Below are 21,536 nucleotides of genomic sequence, written 5' to 3'. Positions count from 1 at the left end.
CCAGAGCTGGGATCCAAATGGACTGAGGAGTCAGTAAGCTGGATGAACCAGGGGGCTATCCCACCCAGTAACTCAAAAGGAAAGTGGCCAGATCCGGACCAGGGGAAAGACAGCAAGTAGAGAAAATATGACTGATAGGCAATACCTTGGAAAAGAATCAGGACAAGCAGCCAAGAGGGTGCAAGGCAAGTAAGGTGAGAAGACGTTCAAAACAGCTAAATAGAAAAGGTATGAAGGAAAGAAAGTAGAACCCCCCAAAGATTAATTTCAAAAACCAAGATTAATTCTGATAAGGCACTCTCCTGAGTAAAGTTCCAGAACCAATTCTACAGAAATGTTTCATGTAGCGTGAAAATCATTCAATCTAAAAAGACAATTAGCACTTCTGACCTGGCCTAACCTCTGCAGTGGCACATAACCTCCTCCTCCCTGAGAAGGCTGAGCTATGCTCCAAATGGGGAGAGTAAATCAGACAATTTTAATAATCCTAAGAAACTGCCTATAAATAAAGTAGCAAAGTAACTGCAATTAAGATAAGAAATGCGTGTTAAGCAATGAGCTGAAATGGGGACGTGACTCTGGCCCAGGAGAGTTAAAGTGGGCTCCACCCAACGTTCTTGGGGCAGGGATGGGTAAGCCTACACTCAATATGCTTGAGCAGAAGGCAGGCCTGGGGGGTGGGGAGGAATCACTGCAGACAGTGGGAAACTCACATCCATCTTAGAAATGAGTGACAGCTGCTGTTTGATGCGCAGGAAGACAGAGTCGAAGGCCAGCTGGTGGGCTTGCTGGTTGAGCCGAGTCAGGGCTGCTCGAGACGAAGCCAGCAGGTTGTGATTACTTGACCCTTTTTCCTAAGACAAGAAAAGGCGAAAGGCAGTTTGTTAGGCCCTAAATCTACCCAAGGTATTAGCTAGTAAAACATTTGAAAAATCACCAAGAAAAAAATAGTTGGAGTGGGCGGGGTTTCTATATAACAGTGATTCCCAAACCTGGCTGTGCCCCAGGCCTCCTTGAGAAACGTGCTGAATTAACAGATTCACAAGCTCCACCCCAAAACTACTGAATCCAAGCCTAGTGGGGCTGGAATCTAGGAACCAACATTTTAAACTCACTTTCCCAGGTGATTCTGATGCATGTAGGCTAATATGAGCTCATAGATAGGCAGTTTAGGAAAAATTAACCTGTGACCATCCCTTAGGGATAAAGGAGGAGGGAGAAAAAGATCAGAAGTTTCACATATAAACAAAGAGTGACAGTTCCCAGGGAGGTCAGGTCAAATATATTCAACTAAAAGCCAGAGTATGTACAACCTGTGAGAGACCCAAGGAATTCCAAACAGCCTGAGAAAATACAGAGATGGAAAGTGTAACCTTAGTTTTGCTATTATAAATGAACTGATTACAACACACATAAATCAGATAAACAATAAAGATAAACAGAGTTGCTTTAACCTAATCACAAAAGCACAGAAGAGTGAGTTTACAGAATTGCCGTAAGGCGTCATGTTTGTCAAACTCAATGCAGCCAGTTGGCGGGTCAGGGAGCACAGAGAAGGAGAGACCCTGGAAGGGTAACACTGAAGCCTCAAACATGTCCAGGCACCCTATGTAGCTCACCCTCAGAGCTCCAGGCCCTACATAATTTTAGATTGCATTTGGTGCTGCTGGAATAGCACTGTTTCCTCTACCCATCTCCAACAGAGTGAGGTTCAAGTAAGATCAGGGAGGAAGGGGAAAAATTAATCTTTCTGGAAAGAATGCCTGTGGCCTTCTAATAACCCTGGAAGCCATTCCCAGGGAACTATGTGGCTTATTACGTTTCTTGGGAGGTTCTCCTGTCCCTAGACTCCAAGGGGCCCAAAGCTCAAAGTCTTAAGACAAACTAAGAGTTAAAAGACAAAATCCAAGAGGGAACACCTATCCCCAAGTCCTCGTGGGGAAGTCCTACACTAGTATAGGTTCCTGGCGACTGGCCACCTCTGGTTCCTCCCTTGGAGAAAAGGAGTGGCTGCTTTGACAGCCATGCTAGGGTTCTCTTTTATGAGTTCTGTTTACCTGAAAGCAGTACACCCCTGGGCCCTTCCCTGCCACTGAGTAAAAGGGAGCAAACCCTGCATGGGGTCCAGGGGCTGTCCAGCTCTGCCCATCTGGTTGACAAATTTAACACTGATGATGTACAGCAAGTCCCTCTGGCTGTAGATCTAAAGTCACATTTTCCAACCTGACTTTTCCCAGTAGTAAGATCCATCTATCCAACTACATCTATATCTAAATGGGTTTTAACTCTGTCTAGTTTATTTGCTCCTCAAAACTCCAACATAAATGACACAGAGAAGTGGCCACAGGTCATGCCACACAGCAAGAAAGTCTGGGTCCTAGAGACAAAGGGGTAAGTGACAAGAGGAAAGCTTTCCTTTGTGAGAACACCATCGGTCTGGTCTCATACCTTGAGGGTATAAAGTATTTCCATTAAACTGGCATGTTCAGCGGGGTTATCTTTCTGGAGGTAATTATATTCTTGCCATGGGTTTTTGGCAGAGCTCTTCTTGTCTGTCAAGATACTATCCTGAAAACCAGCCAGGCTCCAAGGGCCACAAGGGTCAGACAGATACTTCCCAGCTGTGGACAAAATCCTGCAATGAAAGTGATAACCATTATGCCTTGAGCTATTTCCATGGAACTTTCTTCTTAGAGCAATTAGATTGCTCCTCACTAAATTCCAGGATGTCTTCATGAGGCAGATTGAATTAAGGTCCAGTTTGTAAGGAAATGAAGATAACCTTCATCCTTTAGGGTGAGGTGGACCTCAGGTGCACCATAAAAAACGGGTGTAAAAACTATTTAACACTCATGCCATCAGAATATGTCATCCTCTTAACGTGACACCCAGCCTACAATCTGGGTAGTTCTCAGCTGACTACAATCTGGAACACTGTGTACCTTCTATGTAGACCTTTCTTGCTATATGACTATTATGGTGGGACAGTCAAATGCCATAGTGAGCTACCAGAACCGCCATCACAGAGACCATTGGGCAGGGCAGCAGGCTAACTGGTCCCTGGACAGTAGCTCTTACCCACAGCACTCACCTCTGTCCCACACTCTGAGCTGGTGGTTTTTGTGCTCACCAGCAGTGTGAGGTTTATTTTTGTGGCTTAGGTACTCCAGAGGAATCTAAGAGAAGCTAGCACTTTCCAGCTTCTTCAAGAAAAAAAATTGTCTAGATAACGTTCTAATGATCCTCAGTCTCCACTACTGCTGGGGAAGAGGAAGTTCCGCCTCTAACAATTATGACCTTTTCCTGAGGTTGAAAATCTTCTGTTTTTCCTTAACCACCTTTACCATTCATCCACATACCTAAATGTGTCCAGAATTATATGAACAGAATGTACATAACCAGGAGAAGGGTATTATATATTAATACGTCCCGGCTCAACGCCTGTAGCTCGAGTGGCTAGGGCACCAGCTACATACACCAGAGGTGGTGGTTCCAAGCCCAGGCCTGCCAAACAGCAATGATAACTACAGCCAAAAAATAGCCAGGCATTGTGGCGGGTGCCTGTAGTCCCAGCTACTTGGAAAGCTGAGGCAGGAGAATCGCTTAAGCCCAAGAGTTTGAGGTTGCTGTGAGCTGTGATGCCACAGCACTCTACTGAGGGCAACATAGTGAAACTCTGTCTTAAAAAATAATAATAATAATGACAATACATCCCAGTTAGGGCTAATTCCCTGATCCCTCCTTTACTGTAATTTCTTATGAAAATAATTACTTTGGACATAGAAGTTTTTAGGTCATGCCCAGTTCCTAAAAAAATGGATCCTTTGAGTTTGTCAACAAATGCCTGTACTTACAAATAAATCCTGGGGATAGGACCTTCTTCAGGAAGCATTGCCAACACAAATGGCTGCCTATCCCTGCCATTAAGGTCAAGTTAGTTTATCCTGTTACTTGAGCCTCCCATTTACTTTGGTTGGGTCTGTTGTCTGCCACCCCCTCACTCCCAGTCTCCAGGAGTTCTTGTCTGGAGTGCAGCAGCCTTCCAATGGGGGTTCCCTTCCTCTTGTCCTGCCATGTTCCACTGAATCTGTTCTCCTAAAGCAGCAGTTCTCAACCTGGGGGTCGCGACCCCTTTGTAACAATGAAAATACATCCTGCATATCAGATATTTACCACAATTCATAACAGTAGCAAAATTACAGTTATGAAGTAGCAATGAAAATAATTTTATGGTTGGGGGTCACCACAACATGAGGAACTGTATTAAAGGGTCTCGGCATTAGGAGGCATTCGGAAAGTTGAGAACCACTGTCCTAAAGGTTAGTAGAATAACCTTTCCAAAAGGCAAATCTGATTTTGTCTTTTCCCCGGAGATACTTCAGTTCCCCAGGATAAAACTAAAAATGTCTGGACATGAACCTGGGTCCCTCCATGGCCAAAGCCCTCAAATCCTTACAAATGTCCCGATTATTCATCAAACTGTCCACCAATCTCACCCCCTACACCAGGCTATCCACACTTGCATGTCTTGCTCACATGTTCCTCTCCCTGAAATGTTCTCCCCTCCCCTGTGGCCTGGGGAAATCCTACCCCTTCAAAGACCGGTCCCCAATGCCCCTACCAGGCCCTCAGTCTCCTGTTCCCATCAGCCTCCTGCCTCTGCCATGCATTTATGCTGTCTCTTTTCTCTCCCACTAGATGGTGAGGACAAAACACCATCACATTCAAAGGGGAAGAGTTTTCTTCCCCTCTGAATTCCTAGCACCTAGACAGTGCCTGGCACGGGGCAGGTGCTCAGTAACCACTGAGTGGCACATGACTCTGGGTTTGGTGACCAGAAAGTGGCAAGCAGAGCTTTCCTCCTCGTCCTGGGAGAAGGCAGCTCTCCTTGCAGGTGGACTGCATTATGTGTTTCAGTCTCAGGCAGCTTGGGGGAAACTGACCTCACTCTATCAGCCTGCGCTCCAAGCTGCAGAAAGCTAGGTATGTGGGGAATGTTCTAAGTAGTAAAGAGTGTAGTTTAAAAATGCCAGAATAAATATTAATATAACTTCAACCCAAGGTACTAATGGCACCTAGACGATCTAATTATTAGCAATTAGCAATTAATCTATTATAGCATATACATTTACTATTAATAGCATTGAAGTAAACCTTACTGAAATGAATACTTGATTTCTTAATTGATCAAAGAAATGTTTTCTCATCATTGAAATGGGCTCTAAACTAGGTCTTGGGGAATATCAGGTGATTAAACGCAGTCCTTGCCCTGAAGAAGCTCAGAGATTAATGGGCAAGACCCGCCCACACCGCTGCACTCATTCTGTGCCAGGAGAATGCCTAAGTGTGCACCAAGGAAGAAGCATTACAACTGAGCCTATTTCCTCAATTCGTTACTTTTTCATGACAAGGTTTACCCACTCCTCAGCCATGGAATCCTGTAAATTGATCTTGGATTCCCTGAACTGGACTGTCTCATTAAACTGTCCCACCAAAACCTTATCCTGGTGAAAATACCGCTGTTCCTAAAGTAAGCAGTGAGTACTACGAAAATACAGAGTAGCCATAGCAACCTCCCTATATCTTACCCAGGTTGCCCAGGACAAGAGAAATCTCTCAGGTGAAATGATCCCCTTCTACAAAGGTAATCTTCAGAGCATGGTGGCCAATGTCAATGTTGTCACTGAAGCAGTCTAGAGTGCTCTGAGTTGTTGTTTCTGCTACCCACCCACTGGTGGCGATTGGTCTTTAGTAGGAGCCTGGGTTCTGGAGATGAGATTGATGGGGACAAACGATAAGCTTTACAGGCTGCTATGCACATGCTGTGCAGACTCCTGGACAGAATACAGATGGTGGCTTTCCCTTTCCAGGCACGATGCTTCCAGGATGACATCATCTCTCTCCGAGGCTCCCTTGGAGACACAGGCAGTTCTTTTCTCACATCAAAGCTCAGCCAAGTTTTTAGCCTCTCGGCTGTCAAATGCAGTTAGAAAGGCTCATCCTTTACCTATCATGTCCCCATTCATCCTCTGAACCAGCTCCTTCCTTACCCCATCATATTCATCTTTGTTAAAAGATTAAGGAAAATGTGTGTTTCCTGATACAGAAATGTGTCTGCCACACACATACACAGAGAAACACAAGTCTACAGGCAGACACTGTTCTCTAAGGAAGGGCGGTGTGGGGTGATGCTCACACTCTGATGACTCACGGATGCCAAGGTTCAAATCACTGCCTCTAAGGCACAGCTTTTCCACAAAGAATTTCTTTTTACTTAAAAAGCTATTCCTTATGCCAAAGCCTATGCCTCAATGTTCTTTTATCTGTAAAAACAGGGATAAGAAGACTACCTACCTCTCCTGCCACTGGGAGGATCAGTGAGTTAATTCAAATAAAGTCCTTAAATGTTAGTGCTCAGCAGAGGAAGTAGAAATTGTTAGTATTTTTTCTGGAGAGAAGATTTTTATTGTGAATAGATTTGTGGTTTTTATTTTGTGTACTTGTGAACTGTTTTTATTTTTGCAATGAACAACTACTGTGATTAACTGCTGGTGGGAATGCAAATTAATACATTCCTTTTGGAAAGATGTTTGGAGAACACTTAGAGATCTAAAAATAGATCTGCCATTCAGATCTATAATCCTGTAATTCCTATAATTCCTCTACAAGGTATATACCCAGAAGACCAAAAATCACATTATAACAAAGATATTTGTACCAGAATGTTTATACTGCAGCCCAATTCATAATTGCTAAGTCATGGAAAAAGCCCAAGTGTCCATCAATCCACAAATGGATTAATAAATTGTGGTATATGTACACCATGGAATATTATGCAGCCTTAAAGAAAGATGGAGACTTTACCTCTTTCATGTTTACATGGATGCAGCTGGAACATATTCTTCTTAGTAAAGTATCTCAAGAATGGAAGAAAAAGTTTCCAATGTACTCAGCCCTACTATGAAACTAATTTATGGCTTTCATATGAAAGCTATAACCCAGTTATAACCTAAGAATATGGGGAAGGGGGAGAGGCCTTTGAGTCTGATGGGGTTATCTCAAGGTACTAGAAGAGAGGAGAGGGGCAGAACAAATTTTTCTAGGGCAGATCCCAGAAATTCCCCTTTGATACATAGCCCTTTGGCAGACAGACTTCTGCTGCAGAAGCCAGAAGGCTGTTGGGGTTAATTTTAACTCTGTGGGCTGGCTCCAGGGACTTACCCACCACTTATAACACTATTTCTATGGGGAGATTTATTTTGAGTTCCAATTAACTCACAAACAAGCAGCTGAAACCTAGCCCATTCATAATTCAGAGACAACATGTACTATTTCCTCATTAAGGTTGAAACCGCCATATCTAACCAAAATTTTATGACCATTGCCAAGTAAGACAGAGGCTTGCCCTGTTCAGGTGCTCAATAAATGTTTAATGATGACAATAATGACACCTTGTATCTGGGTACAGACAGTCCTCGAGTCCTGTGGCTTTCAGACTTGACCATATGTTGTTCTTGCTGTACTATGTTCTGAACCAAATTCCTCCCAACCAGGAACCCAGGGACTAGACAACAATGATACCTCTCTCCTACCTGTTTGCCAGCTGCTGCTCAAAGTCCCCACACTGCTGCAAGAGCTCTCCACAGGTGGCTATTATCCTAAACAAAACAAAAAGCACTTCAAGTTCAAGTATCTGGAATGCTGGACAAACATTGTTCTCATTCATAAAAATTCTAACTATTCATTCCTTTTGGTGGTGCTGGGTTCTGGGAAAACAGTTAACCATTTGATGGCCAAACGGAAATGCTTCCTTAATTATTAGTTAATATAACAGGTAAATGCTGGTCCCTTCTAATAACTTCCAAGTCCCTGGCCATCTCTGCTACCAATCACAAATGCATCCCATCACCACCTCAAATATTTTACATTTCCCAAATACTTGGCTTTGTTCTTGAGAAAATGGGGTAGAAATATTTTTTATCTCCAATTTTAAAATCAAAATTTATTACTTAATTTATTACTTTATTTGTTAGATATCTGCTATGTCTAAGACATAGAAAACTGTTTTGATACTAGAAGTACAGCTCTCTCTCATCACATAAAAGGCAGATGAATAATAATACAGTGGTTTCTCAGAGATAAGCCTGAATGATCATCATATCTGCAATCAATAATCCTTTAATTTTCAAGTGATTTTATCCCAGACCTCAAACTCCAGCCACTGAGTCCTTCAACACCAAACTCATAATGTCTGGACAAATACAAGGATTAAAAACATTTTAAGTCAGCTTGGTGCCCGTAGCTCAGTGAGTAGGACGCTGGCCACATACACCGAGCCTGACAACAATGACAACTGCAACCAAAAAATAGCCAGGTGTTGTGGCCAGAGCCTATAGTCCCAGTTATTTGGGAGGCTGAGGCAAGAGAATCGCTTAAGCCCAAGAGTTTGAGGTTGCTATGAGCTCTGACGCTATGGCACTCTACTGAGGGTGTCATAATGAGACTCTGTCTCAAAAAAAAAAAAAAAAAATCTTAAGTCTAGTTAACATTTAACTTTCTCTAAAGGTGCCTATCATCACCGGGGTATCTAGGCATTCCATCATAAGAAAGTTTTATGAGAAAGTAAAATATTCCATTCCCCTCAGGTGCAATAGAACAATCTTGTGCATAATATTTTCCAGTGTACCCAGCCACCACAGATGATAAGGGATACAGCTAGTATCTAGACTATTAAATTTCATCAAAAAAATAAAAGTCCAGAACACAGCCTATGAGGCAATAATCCAAAAGGGCCCTTGATCTACCCTGACAGCCTTCAGCAGGTGACAGGGGTGGGGTGGGGACCTGTATCTGCTCCAGCATGGGCCACCACTGAGAAATACATGTGCCATGGGTACCCTGCACATATCATCTAGGCCAAGGGTCAGGTAAGACATGTAAGCAGGTGACATGGGCCAGCTGAACAGCTTCTCTCTGTGTATAGCTACCATGAGGTTTCATGCTTTTGCAGCTTCTTACAGTTTATTTTCATTTTTAATGTAGCAATAAAATATGAATTAAAAAAACAGAATGTATAGCTATGAAGGATGGTTTTAAGAAAAAGAAACTTCTACCATGCTTTTTATCTCAGCCTAACAGTACAGTTGTTAGACCAAATAAGCTTAATAACAGCATGTTAGATCATGTGGGACAGGGGAGAACCAGAACTACAACAGAGAACACAGGCCCAGTCTCAGCTGGGCAAGACCTCAGCTGCCAGCCTCAGGGGATTACCGTAACAATGCAGGCCCAGTATTGCCAGAGCTCCTAATTTTTTAAGCTACAATAGGAATCTGATTATGTAAATCTAGTTTTTGAATGTTGGCAACTAATCTAATTTTTTAAAATGCTATGATCAAAAAGAACATGTCCAAAGGTTAGATCTGGCCACAGGCCAGCAGTCTGCACTCTCTGACTAGACAAGTCAAAGGCCAAACCTTCTCAGCCACTGCTCATCACACTCCCACCAGGCCTTAGGATTCAGGCCAAAAGGGTATCTACCTAGCAGCCCATGGGTCACATGGGCTGTCCCAGAATCTGGCCATCAACATCTACTTGAAAGGGTCATTTCAATGCCTTTCACTGAACTCTTATAAGGCCCTTTCAGGCCAAATAATGTAGCTTTACCATTTAGTACTATGGTTCTTAGATCCAGAAATAGGATCCAATCAGCTGCACATTTTCTAAAATATATACTTTTAAGTTATTTTAGGTTTGTAAAAACCATAGGCTAAGGAAGAAAAAATCTCCCATTTAAAAAAAATTAATCATTAAATGAGATGAGGCATTCACAAAGAATTGTTTTTGTTTTTTTTTTGGCAGTTTTTGGCCAGGGCCAGTTTTGAACCCGCCACCTCTGATATATAGTGCCGGCCCCCCACTCCTTTGAGCCACAGGCGCCACCCCTCAAAGAACTTTTAAAAATATTTGAATAGCTAAAGGGTCTTTTTCTTGAATGGATTTTTGTTGATTGGCTTGTTTTCAGAGTTTATAGAGTATCTGCTTTTTTAAAAAGGCTGTGAAAGAAGAAAATGAACCCCTCATAAACACATTTATCATTTTTATGTACTACATGATGCGTGTTTATGCTTCCTACAAAGGACACAAGCTTAAATTACAACGCCTACTTTACCTAATGGAGTTCTGAAAAGCCGTCCAATCTTCTTGAAAAAGGGAGTTGGGAGGAATATCATCGAGTTTGCACTTCTTCCGTATTGACTGGAGAGTATTGGTGAAATCAGACACATACCTACAGAGAAAGGGAAAACATGACAAAGATGTCATCAACTTCCCAACTCTAAAGATACCGGGAATTCTACAGCTCTGAACAAACTGCAAATGACCTTGAGAACATCTTTAGAGGCTTCCACTGAGGACTGACACTACTTGTAAGCCTCCGACCACAAAAAGGTCTTCTCTATGTGGTAGGACCATCTTTATCACCTGGCAGAGCAGCTTCACGAGAGATGCTAAAGAGGAAAGGGAAGGGGACAGCCACTAAGTTGATTCTGGTGACCAACCAGGTAAGAAATGATGCTAATCCTGATAAATACGTTTCTTTGGCAGCAGGCTTGAAGAATTGGGTTAAAACATCCCAGTCCCACTATAATAACTACCTGTGACCTGGGATAACTTAAGGCAGTTTACTGATAGCCAAGTACTTTAGCAGTATTCTAATCCCCTGAATTTAGATTAAATAGCCATGGCAGACAGATTAAAGTCTTATGGTTGGTAAGGGCCTGACTTTAATGACAGAAGATCATGAAAACAGACTGAAAGCCAGAAGACCTTCCCCCCCCAGACCATGCTGTTTGCTCTGGGCTGTACATACATACTTTCCCTTCATAGCACCAAACACACTGTAATTAAATAGCTTGCTAAATGTTTATCGCTGTTGCTAGACTTTATGCGTTGTGAGAACAGGGACTAGTGGCCCTGCAGCTGATAATTATATTCCCAGGAACTAGCAGAGAGCTGGGTATAAAGGACACACCTAGATATAGCTCCTGAATGAATGAAACTGAGCTTGCACTGCAGCCTTGGGCGAGTACCTCAGTGTCTGTGGGCCTCAGTTTCCTCATCTTTAAATAGACTTAATAACAACATCTTCTGTATTACCTCACAGAGTAGCTGTGATGATAAAGTTAAATAAATAAAATACACCAAAATTCTCTGAAAAGCATAAAATAAAAGCTGATGTGGGGTGCCTTTGTTTCTAAGGCCATATAGTTCTTGGGATATGAAATAAATGGGTGTCCTTGGGAGGAAGGGTGAGGAGGATGAAGGGTGGAGTCATGTTCTCTGGCAGCCAAGGAACATGTGACCTCTAGCGCAGCACAAGAAGGCTTGCCGCTCTCCCTTCCCAAACCAAAGCTCCAGGCAAGGAAAAGTGGAACCTCATGGCTCAGAGCAAGGGCCTGAGAAGTCAGCTGATATGGTGGAAAGAAAAGCCATTCAATAGAAACAAGTGGAAAAACCAAGTGCTTCAGACCACTCCACTAACTGCAAATGACGCTGCTGCTCCTTTACAAAGACCTTCAGGCTTTGAAGTGGAAAACTATGGAAACCAAATCCCACTAACAGCACCTTCCCTTTGTACCAAGACAAGGGAGAGCTTTCTAGGGTTATCAGTTCTTGAAGGGAGAGGGATGGGCCTCAAGGACAGGGGAATGCTAAGGAGCATAACTGTGTTTTAGCTGTGGGAAGTTGAACAACTGTGTTACCATCCTGTAACTATGGCAAATATATGTGAGAAGAATACACCATCCAACAATCCTCACTGGGGAGGAGGAGGTTTGTTTAGCAACAGGCTCAGCTGTATACAAATGCTTTCTATAGTTTGCTATCCTTCAATCCAGAATTCGGAATGGAGGGCGGCGCCTGTGGCTCAAGGAGTAGGGTGCCGGCCCCATATACCAGAGGTGGTGGGTTCAAACCCAGCCCTGGCCAAAAACTGCAGAATTCGGAATGGGTTTATTAAGAAGTCTCAGAAGGGCGGCGCCTGTGGCTCAAGGAGTAGGGCGCCGGTCCCATATGCCGGAGGTGGTGGGTTCAAACCCAGCCCCGGCCAAAAACCACAAAAAAAAGAAGTCTCAGAAAGAAGTATAGCTTTTATCACATCATTTTTGTCTTCAAGACCTCCAACTGTCTTTCACAATACACATTTGCAAGTGTCAACCAAGTGAGAGTCACTATGTTAGGGGCTTTCCTGACATGCTTTCAGTTAATACTTATAACCTCCCCCAAAGGAGATATTATCATTATGAATTTATTCAGAGAAAAGAAATCAGGACTCAAAGAAGAGCCCTAAATCTGCCCAATGTCCCAACTACTAAGCTGGCCAGACTCTAAGCCCTGGCTGGTCCAACTCAGGAGCACCCATCGTAGCCCTCACACCCCTCCTTCTTGAACTACCCTGTCGGCTGCATATTCTGCATTTCACCTGAGTTCAAAGTAGGACAATCTACTCCTGCCTCCCCTGCATGTCCCACCCTACCCATCCCTGCCACCCTGATGCCTTTCCCAACCCCTCCTCACCACTGAACAATGTTTCATTTGAACCCTGCTTAAGTTAATTTCTACCAAATTTCCACAACTAATTTTAGCAGCATTTGCTATTTTGGTAATGCCAAAATCTTCCCTTCTAGAAACAGAGGCCTGGTTTCGCCAGATAGCCTTTTGTACAGTTTGAATGTTTAATACATATACGGATTATTTTTAAAAACAAAGTAGTCAAAATAACCAACAGAAGAATTAAAACCACAATGAGCTCAGAGAAGCAGAGGAGAAGAAAGGGGTAGCCTTGTTTTTTGAAACTTAGGTCCTTAGATTTCATAGTAGAGAGTCAAGACATCATATTTAAAGTTGTTAAACTTGCTCAGCACCCATAGCCCAGTGGTTCGGGTGCCAGCCACATATACCAGGGCTGGCTGGTTCGAACCCGGCCTGGGCCTGCTGGACAACAATGACAACTACAACAACAACAACAAAAATAGCCAGGTGTTGTGGTAGGTGCCTGTAGTCCCAGCTCCTTAGAGGCTGAGACAAGAGAATCGCTTAAGCCCAAGAGTTGGAGGTTGCTGTGAGTTGTGACACCACAGAACTCTACACAGGTGACACAGTGAAACTCTGTCTCAAAACAAACAAACAAACGTTTTACTTCTGAGGAGAAAGACAAAAGGAGGCAGGAAGAGAAGAAGACTTTCTCTTTCTTACATCTTTTTGTAGTTTTGTGAATTATTTCTAAAAGCATTATTTTTGTTTTGTTATTTCATTAAAAAAAAAAAAAATTTAGATTCCCCCCCCCAACAAAAAATCCCAAACATTTCCATCCACAAAAATCATGGTTGGTGGAAGAAAGAGCAGAGGGTAAAACTTTATTTGCATAAAACTTGTCGCTGATGCTTCTCTTTCTCTGGGACCATAGCTGGATGCGTCTGTGAGCAGTACCCTGCAGCTGCCCTAGGAGGTGCTGACTGCCTGTGGCAGTGAAGGAGAGCACTGGGTCTGATGGCAGACTACACAGGGGTGTGTGCTAAATATTTCTACATCAAGAGCTCCCTAAATTTACTACAGCAAAACAGCATTCAGTTCAATAAATGGAAGTTCTGAGACTCAGGGAAAGTTAATTCTGGAACAAACTAGTAATGGAAGGTCTCTTGGAAAGCATAAGACTATATTATCTATATGCTAGAAACTACAGCAAATAATCAACACCCCCCCTCACCGAGGACCCTTATACTTCAACCTCACAGGTCAGAGAATTCAGCCCTATACTGCTTTCTTTTTTTTTTTGTAGAGACAGAGTCTCACTTTACCGCCTTCGGTAGAGTGCCATGATGTCACAGGACTCACAGCAACCTCTAGCTCTTGGGCTTCCGTGATTCTCCTGCCTCAGCCTCCCGAGCAGCTGGAACTACAGGCACCTGCCACAACACCTGGCTATTTTTTGGTTGCAGTTCAGCCGGGGCTGGGTTTGAACCTGCCACCCTTGGTATATGGGGCTGGCGCCCTACTCACTGAGCCACAGGCACCACCCTGCTTTCTTTTTCTTCTTTCTGACAAAATTCAATTTTAGTTTCCCTTCCTTCCTTCCCTCCTTCTCTTTCTCCCTCCTTCCCTTCCTTCTTTCTTTCCTTTCTTTTGGTTTTTGGTAACAGCCATATTGTGATCTAATTCATATATCACACTATTCCCTATTGAAAGAGTTCGATTCAATGGTTTTAGTATTCACAGAGTTGTACAACCATCACATGTTTATCACCCCAAAAAGAAATCCCATGCCCGTTAGCAGTCATTCTCTAGCTCTTCCATATTTCCCCAGCCCTAGGCAACCACTAATCTATTTTTTTTTTCTCTATAGATTTGTCTTCTCTGGACATTTCATATACATGGACTCATATAACATGTGATGCCAGTCTTTTGTGACTGGCTTCTTTTACTTAGTATGAAGTTCATATTGGCTTTAATTTTATATTTTTAATTAAAATATTTTATATTTTTAATTAGAAGTATATGAATTACATGACTAGAAACTTCTCTCATGAGGACAGAAGAATGGCCAATGAACACATGAAAAAATGCTCATCATCCCTAATCATTAGAGAACTGCAAATCAAAACCACTTTGAGTTATCACCTAACCCCAGTGAGAATGGCCCACATCATTGGTCCCAAAGCAACAGTTACTGGTCTGGGTGCGCAGACAAGGGAACACTCATGCACTGTTGGTGGTACTACATATTAGTACACCTCTAAGGAAAGAAGTATGGCGATTCCTCAAAGAACCTAGACATACCATTCCACTACTAGGCATTTACCCACACGAAAAAAAGACATTCTACCACAGAGACATCTGCACTAGAATGTTGTAGCTGCTCAGTTCATAATCGCAAAGATGTGGAAACAGGGCAGCACCTATGGCTCAAAGGGGTAGGGCACCAGCCCCATATGCCAGAGGTGGTAGGTTCAAACCCAGCCCTGGCCACAAAAAAAAAAAAAAAAAAAAAAAACCTGCAAAAAAAAAAAAAATGTGGAAACAAACCAAGTGCCCATCACCATGAACGGATTAATAAACTATGGTATATGTATACCACGGAATACTATTCATCCCTAAAAAATGATGGAAATTTTGCATCCTTTGTAATAACCTAGATGAATTTGGAGAACATTCTCCTAAGTATCTATCACAAGATTGGAAAAACAAGCATCACATGTACTCAATATCAAACTGAGACTAGGAGGTTAACAATCACAGACCCACAGGAAAGAAGATCTCAATTCAACTCAAGAAAGGAGGAGTGTTGGCTCGGTGCCCAGTGGTTATGGCACCAGCCACATACACTGGGAGGCCGGCGGGTTCAAACCCAGCCCAGGACTGCCAAACAACAATGACAACAGAAACAAAAAATAGCTGGGCATTGTGGGTGGCACCTGTAGTCTCAGCTACTTGGGAGGCTGAGAGAAGAGAATCACTTAAGCCCAAGAGTTTGAGGTTGCTGTGACCTGTGATGCCATGGCACTCTACCCAGGGCAACATAGTGAGATTCTGTCTCAAAAAAAAGATCTTACAAGGGTACATGTGAAACTTACTAAAGGTAGAATATAAATATCTTAACACAATAACTAAGAAAAATCCAGGAAAAAAAAAAAGAAAAAGAAAAGAAGTGAGGAGTGGGTTTCTTAGCTTCCCACCTACTGGGTACAATGCATGCATATATGGTATACTACTCCCTGGGTGTAGGACACAACTAACAACTCTGATTTTTACCTGTCATGTGTAAATTATATAATTGAATGGCTTGCATCTTCATATTAATTTGAAAAAAAAAAAAAAGAGTGGGAAAAAAAAGGAAATATATGAAGGTATGCTCCTTTAAAAAAATTAAAAGGGCTAGGCACCTGTGGCTCAAGTGGCTAAGGCGCTAGCCACATACACCTGAGCTGGCGGGTTCAAATCCAGCCCAGGCTGCCAAACAACAATGATGGCTACAACCAAAAAAAAATAGCCAGGCGTTGTGGCGGGCGCCTGTGATCCCAGCTACTTGGGAGGCGGAGGCAGGAGACTTACTTGAGCCCAGGAGTTGGAGGTTGCTGTGAGCTGTGACGCCACAGCACTCTACCCAGGGTGACAGCTTGAGGCTCTGTCTCAAAAAAAAAAAAAAAAAAATTAAAAGAAAGGCCAGGCACAGTGACTCACACTTATAATCCCAGCACTGTGGGAGGCTGAAGAAGGAGGACTGCTTGAGCCTAGGAGCTCAAGACTATTTCTACAAAAAATTTGAAAATTGATATATTAGGCTGGGCATGGTGATTCATGCCTATAGTCCTAGCACTGTGGGAGGCCAACAAGGGTGGATCTCCTGAGCTCAGGAGTTCAAGTCCAACCTGAGCAAGAGTCTCTAAAAACAGCTGGGCATTGTGGCAGGTGCCCAGCTACTCAGGAGGCTGAGGCAAGAGGATTGCTTGAGCCTAAGAGGATAAGGTTGCTGTGAGCTTGGGCAGCGTCTGTGGCTCAAAGGGGTAGGGCGCCAGTCCCATATGCCAGAGGTGGCGGGTTCAAACCCAGCCCCGGCCAAAAAAAAAGGTTGCTGTGAGCTATGACGCCATGGCACTCTGCCCAGGGCATCAGAGTGAGACTCTGCCTCAAAAAATAAAATAAAATAAAAAAGCTAAATCCCTACAAACACATCCCAGTTCTCCAGTTCCCCAAGGATAACCAATGTTTTGATTTCATTGCCCAACCTTCCATATTAACATTTAGTAAATTTTTTGTGTTAAGGTCCACATAATAACTATTTTTGGCCTTTTAGTCATAAGGTTTCTGTCCCAACCACTCAACTCTGCCTTCATAGTGGGAAGGAGTTATAGGCCATAGGTAAATGAATGGCCCTGGCTATGCCCCAATAAAACTTTATTTACAATTAAATTGAAATTTTTCCTTTCAATTAGATTGAATGAGTGAAAAACATTTCTCCCTTCTTGGTTATAAAAGGACTTAGTTTTAATTATCTAACCGTTCCTTTCCTTTCTATATATTCTCTCTACTTTACTGGATTATTCCTATCAACTAACAAATAAGTTGTAACATCTCCTATAAAAGACCCCGTATCTTCCTATACTTTCATCCCATAGATAAACTTCTCTGGCAGGGCGGATTTGACTCATGAGCTGTAATTTGCTATTCTCTAGGAATATAGGATACATTTTATAGCATAAGAAAAGATCCAGAATAGAGGTCAATGTCCTGGGGTTTTTGTAAATAAAGTTTTATTACAATACAGCCATACTCATTCATTTATGTCTTCTCTATGGCTGTTTTCATGCTATAGGGCAGAGAATTAAAAACGTATCTATTGCAAAAGAGACCATAAGGCCCACAAAGCCTAAGATACTTAACTATACGTGCATTTGCAGGAAAAGTTTACCAAATCCTACTATAAAAAATATACCCTATTTTTTTAACTTCCTCATTTCTAAAATGAATATACCTTCTATTATTCTGCAAATTGCTTTTTTTCTCTCCTCTCAATAATACATTTTTGAGATCTATCCATGTTGATATGTGTACATCTAATGAATACTTGTTAAATTGAGTTAAATTTGGCCTAAACCCACCTCTGTACCTGGATGATAAAGTTTGGCTAAAGGCAACCTCCATACATAGTGAACTATATGCTAGCTTGACATGTAAACAAGTTGTAACTTAACCTAAGAGTAACCAGTAACCAACTTGCAACCAACTGAGTCTTAGTCAAGCACAGCAGCCCGAACCTTCAGCCAATCCCAGCCTGAAAGTTATCAAATTATGCCCCCAAACCGGGCAATGCCAAACTGTACCAATTAGGTAATCTCTATGTAATTTCCTGTTTTCTGGTTATAAATAGAGCTTACCAGGTTGAGGATAGGTGCATTTTGAACCATAGTTGGTCCAGAATGCTGCCCAATTCTAGAATCTTTTTCTTGCTTAAATAAACTTCATTAAATTTTACTTGTCCAAGGTTCTTTTAACATACTTTATCTGCTGCATAGAGTTTCCTCCTATGAATATACCATATTTTATGTAGTCACTGCCTAATGTATGGACATTTAAGTTGCTTCAAATGTTCCACTATTACAAATAATGCCTCAAGAAATATCCTTAAGAATATCTTCTTGGGCATAGGTGTAAGCGCTTCCACAGGGTTCAAAGCAGGAACACAGAACACATGCATATTTAATTAGGACAGATATCGTCCTCCAATGTGGCTGACCCTGCTTCTAGATGCCCCCTGCTTACTTGGCAAAGAGGGATTTCAGAGCTGCCAGCAGGCCGCAGGTCCCCAGGCCATTGGTGAATCTGGCGCATCTGTCAACAGCCGCAGACGCCAAACCAAACAGCTTTTTCACAGAGTGGCTCAGCTCTTGCACACAGTCAATTACTTCCCCATGTTCCTGGTCAGCAAATACAGACAACTGAAAGTCACATCAGACTCAAGAATAGACAATGTTAAGACAAAGGGAGACTTCTAAGCCCTCTCATCTGGGGTAATCTTTTAATAGGAATATCAGCAAAACAGTCCCAAATTATAACATATTCTAGAGACTGAGCCAGAGGAGGACAATGTAAAGTGGTCAGTGAGATCATAAAAATTAACTAACTCCTGGCAGAAAAGCATGATGAAATGTCTGATTCATTCTCCTATTTTTCATTTCTTTCTTATTTATCTGTGCTTTAAGATGGCACCTCAGGCTGGGCCCAGTGGCTCTGAGAGGCCAAGGCAGGAAGATTGAGCCAGGTGCTCAAGACCAGCCTGAGCAACAGTAAGACCTGTCCCTACAGAAATAGAAAAATCTGTACTCCTAGCTACTTGGGAGGCTGAGGCAAGAGGATGGCTTGAGCCCAACAGCTGAGGTAGCCATAAGCTACAATGACCCCATGACACTCTACCTAGTGCAATGAAGAAAGATTCTATCTCAAAAAATAAAAATAAAAAAAGGAAAATTAGCTGACCGTGGTGGCACCTGTAGTCCCCCACCTCTTTGGGAGGATGAAGCAGGAGAATCCCTTGAGACTAGGAGGTTGAGGCTGCAGTGAGCTACAGTGACAATACCGGGGATGACAGAGTAAGACCTGTCTCAATAAGAAATAAAAATGTTATCCCTAGGGTGGTGCCTGTGGCTCAGGGAGTAGGGTGCCAGCCCCATATACCAGGGGTGGCAGGTTCAGGCCCGGCCCTGGCCAAAACTGCAAAAAAAAAAAAAAAATGTTATCTCTGCCTCAGCTCTCAAGCTAGGACTCACATTCTCTATATCAGATACCCTAAAAAAAAAAAAAAAACACAGGAAAAGGAAAATGCTTCTTTCAGGGGCAAGAATGTAACTGAAGTGGAACAGACTATCTAGGTACATCCTTAGAAAATAGGAAAATGGCAAGAGGCAGCAGGTCTTAACTACTGTAAGATCAATTCTTAAATGTCAGCTCACGTCACGCTAGACAACTTATGACTTGAAATCCAAATAATATTTGAAATGGAAATGGCCTTGACTCCACATCCCCATGGCCACATAGTAAACCTGCCCCTATAGCACTGTCCAAGAATGCTAAGCTCCTAGTCCATTTGCATATCTTCATCTTCTTTTTTATTTTTTTAGAGACAGAGTCTCACTTTATCACCCTCAGTAGAGTGCTATGGCATCACAGCTCACAGCAACCTCCAGCTTCTGGGTTTAGGTGATTCTCTTGCCTCAGCCTCCCAAGTAGCTGGGACTACAGGCGCCTGCCACAACGCCCGGCTATTTTATGTTGCAGTTTGGCCGGGGCTGGGTTTGAACCCACCACCCTCGGTATATGGGGCCGGCGCCCTACTCACTGAGCCACAGGCGCTGCCCTGCATATCTTCTTTAAACAGAAAACCACTTTAATAAGAAATTACTAAATCTGAGAGGTAATTGACTTATCCACAAAAGATTTAAGCCTCTCATTTTGCTACATCTTCACTGGGGATTTTTTCTTCTTCTTCTTCTTTTTTTTTTTGTTAGAGACAGAATCTCACTTTATCACCCTTGGTAGAGTGTCATGGCGTCACACAGCTCACAGCAACCTCCAACTCCTGGGCTTAGGTGATTCTCTTGCCTCAGCCTCCCGAGTAGCTGGGACTACAGGTGACCGCTACAACACCCGGCCATTTTTTGGTTGCAGTTCAGCCGGGGCTGGGTTTGAACCCACCACCCCCGGTATATGGGGCCAGCGCCCTACTCACTGAGCCATAGGCATCACCCTTCACTGGGATTTTAAGTAGAAAATTGGTAGCATATCTGTGGCCTTGCTTTCTTTCTTTTTTTTTTTTTTCCTGCAGTTTTTGCCCGGGGCCAGGTTTGAACCTGCTACCTCCTATATATGGGGCCAGCACCCTACTCCTTGCACCCTACTCCTTGAGCCACAGGCGCCACCCATGTGGCCTTGTTTTAATTTAGATTGTAAGAGACTATAAGTACTTAAAGCCTACTTTTTTGCACACCTGATCCCACCCCTAACCCTCTGCTGGACTTGGCAAAGAGTGGGGTAAACAAAATGCTTCCTAAATGGCCATGGCCAGGTTGTGACATTACCAAAGGCACAGTGCTGATCTCAATGAGGAGGTTGTTCTCCTCCATGTCGCCATACTTCAGCTGGTAGGGCTTGTAGGGCCCATACACAGCATCCACCAGCTCCGTGATTTTCACCAGGTTATGCTCATCTTTAAGGAATGAGAAATGAAAAACAATAATGAACAAAGAATCTAAAATTAACTGCTGGAAAGCAACAGCCGAGCGGTGCTCTACTAGAGCTCTACTAGGTGCTCTTCTAGAACTTTTCTTATTTTATCTTTGGAGATGACTCCATTTTTGTTAATCTGCTTTTATCATTCATGGAAACTTTTCCAACAATCAGTTCAGTAAGTATCTGGTTAAATTTGGGTTTCATGGATTGTTTGCCTGCACTATTAAAGACACTAAACCCCTTAATCATAGCTAAGAATCCCTTCAAATAATAATTGCCAGCAGGGTCAAATACAAGAAGATCTGTTGAGAGAAAAGTCTTTGTAGGAAGAACATTTTCTATTTCAAGTGTTCTTAGGTCTTTATAGAAACAGGATACACCAAACACCAGGCACTCCAAAAATTCCTATGTTTAACCATGTAAAAATTTAAAACACATTTGTATAAAAAATCTAAAAGTGTATACTCTATGATGCAGCAATTCAACTGCGAAGAATTATTCCAAAGAAACTAACAAATATACAGATATGGTGCATGCAGAAGGACGTTCCTAGAAACACTGCTCAGAATCAGAAAGTTTTGGAAGCAATCTCAACAAGGAACAGGTAAATGTAATATCCTACTTACTGATCTCTTTGCATCATTCTGGTCTCCTCCAATTTGTCTAATTTCATTACTGCCCTACTTGTTAATTTTTAGTAACGTCCACTGCTGTTTAGTTAGAGCCCAAAATCTCTTCTATTACCTACAAAGTCCCAC

At 42.6% G+C, this 21,536-nt stretch overlaps 1 protein-coding gene across 1 annotated transcript in view; it reads right to left on the bottom strand.

The window, feature by feature from the left end:
- The window catches only part of COG7 (component of oligomeric golgi complex 7), a 97,636-nt gene that overhangs the window by 22,655 nt on the left and 53,445 nt on the right, over positions 1 to 21,536 (bottom strand). Inside the window, exons 8-13 of the mRNA XM_053556725.1 lie at positions 20,628 to 20,755; positions 18,316 to 18,470; positions 10,172 to 10,288; positions 7,593 to 7,658; positions 2,449 to 2,635; positions 714 to 854 (exon numbers count right to left, since the gene is read on the bottom strand). Of these exons, the coding sequence (XP_053412700.1) occupies positions 714 to 854; positions 2,449 to 2,635; positions 7,593 to 7,658; positions 10,172 to 10,288; positions 18,316 to 18,470; positions 20,628 to 20,755 (794 nt within the window). The remainder of the gene's footprint in view (positions 1 to 713; positions 855 to 2,448; positions 2,636 to 7,592; positions 7,659 to 10,171; positions 10,289 to 18,315; positions 18,471 to 20,627; positions 20,756 to 21,536) is intronic.

Source organism: Nycticebus coucang, chromosome 12, assembly GCF_027406575.1.
Source record: "Nycticebus coucang isolate mNycCou1 chromosome 12, mNycCou1.pri, whole genome shotgun sequence".
NCBI classification, from domain to species: Eukaryota; Metazoa; Chordata; class Mammalia; order Primates; family Lorisidae; genus Nycticebus; species Nycticebus coucang.
This window is presented reverse-complemented; position numbering and strand designations above follow the sequence as displayed.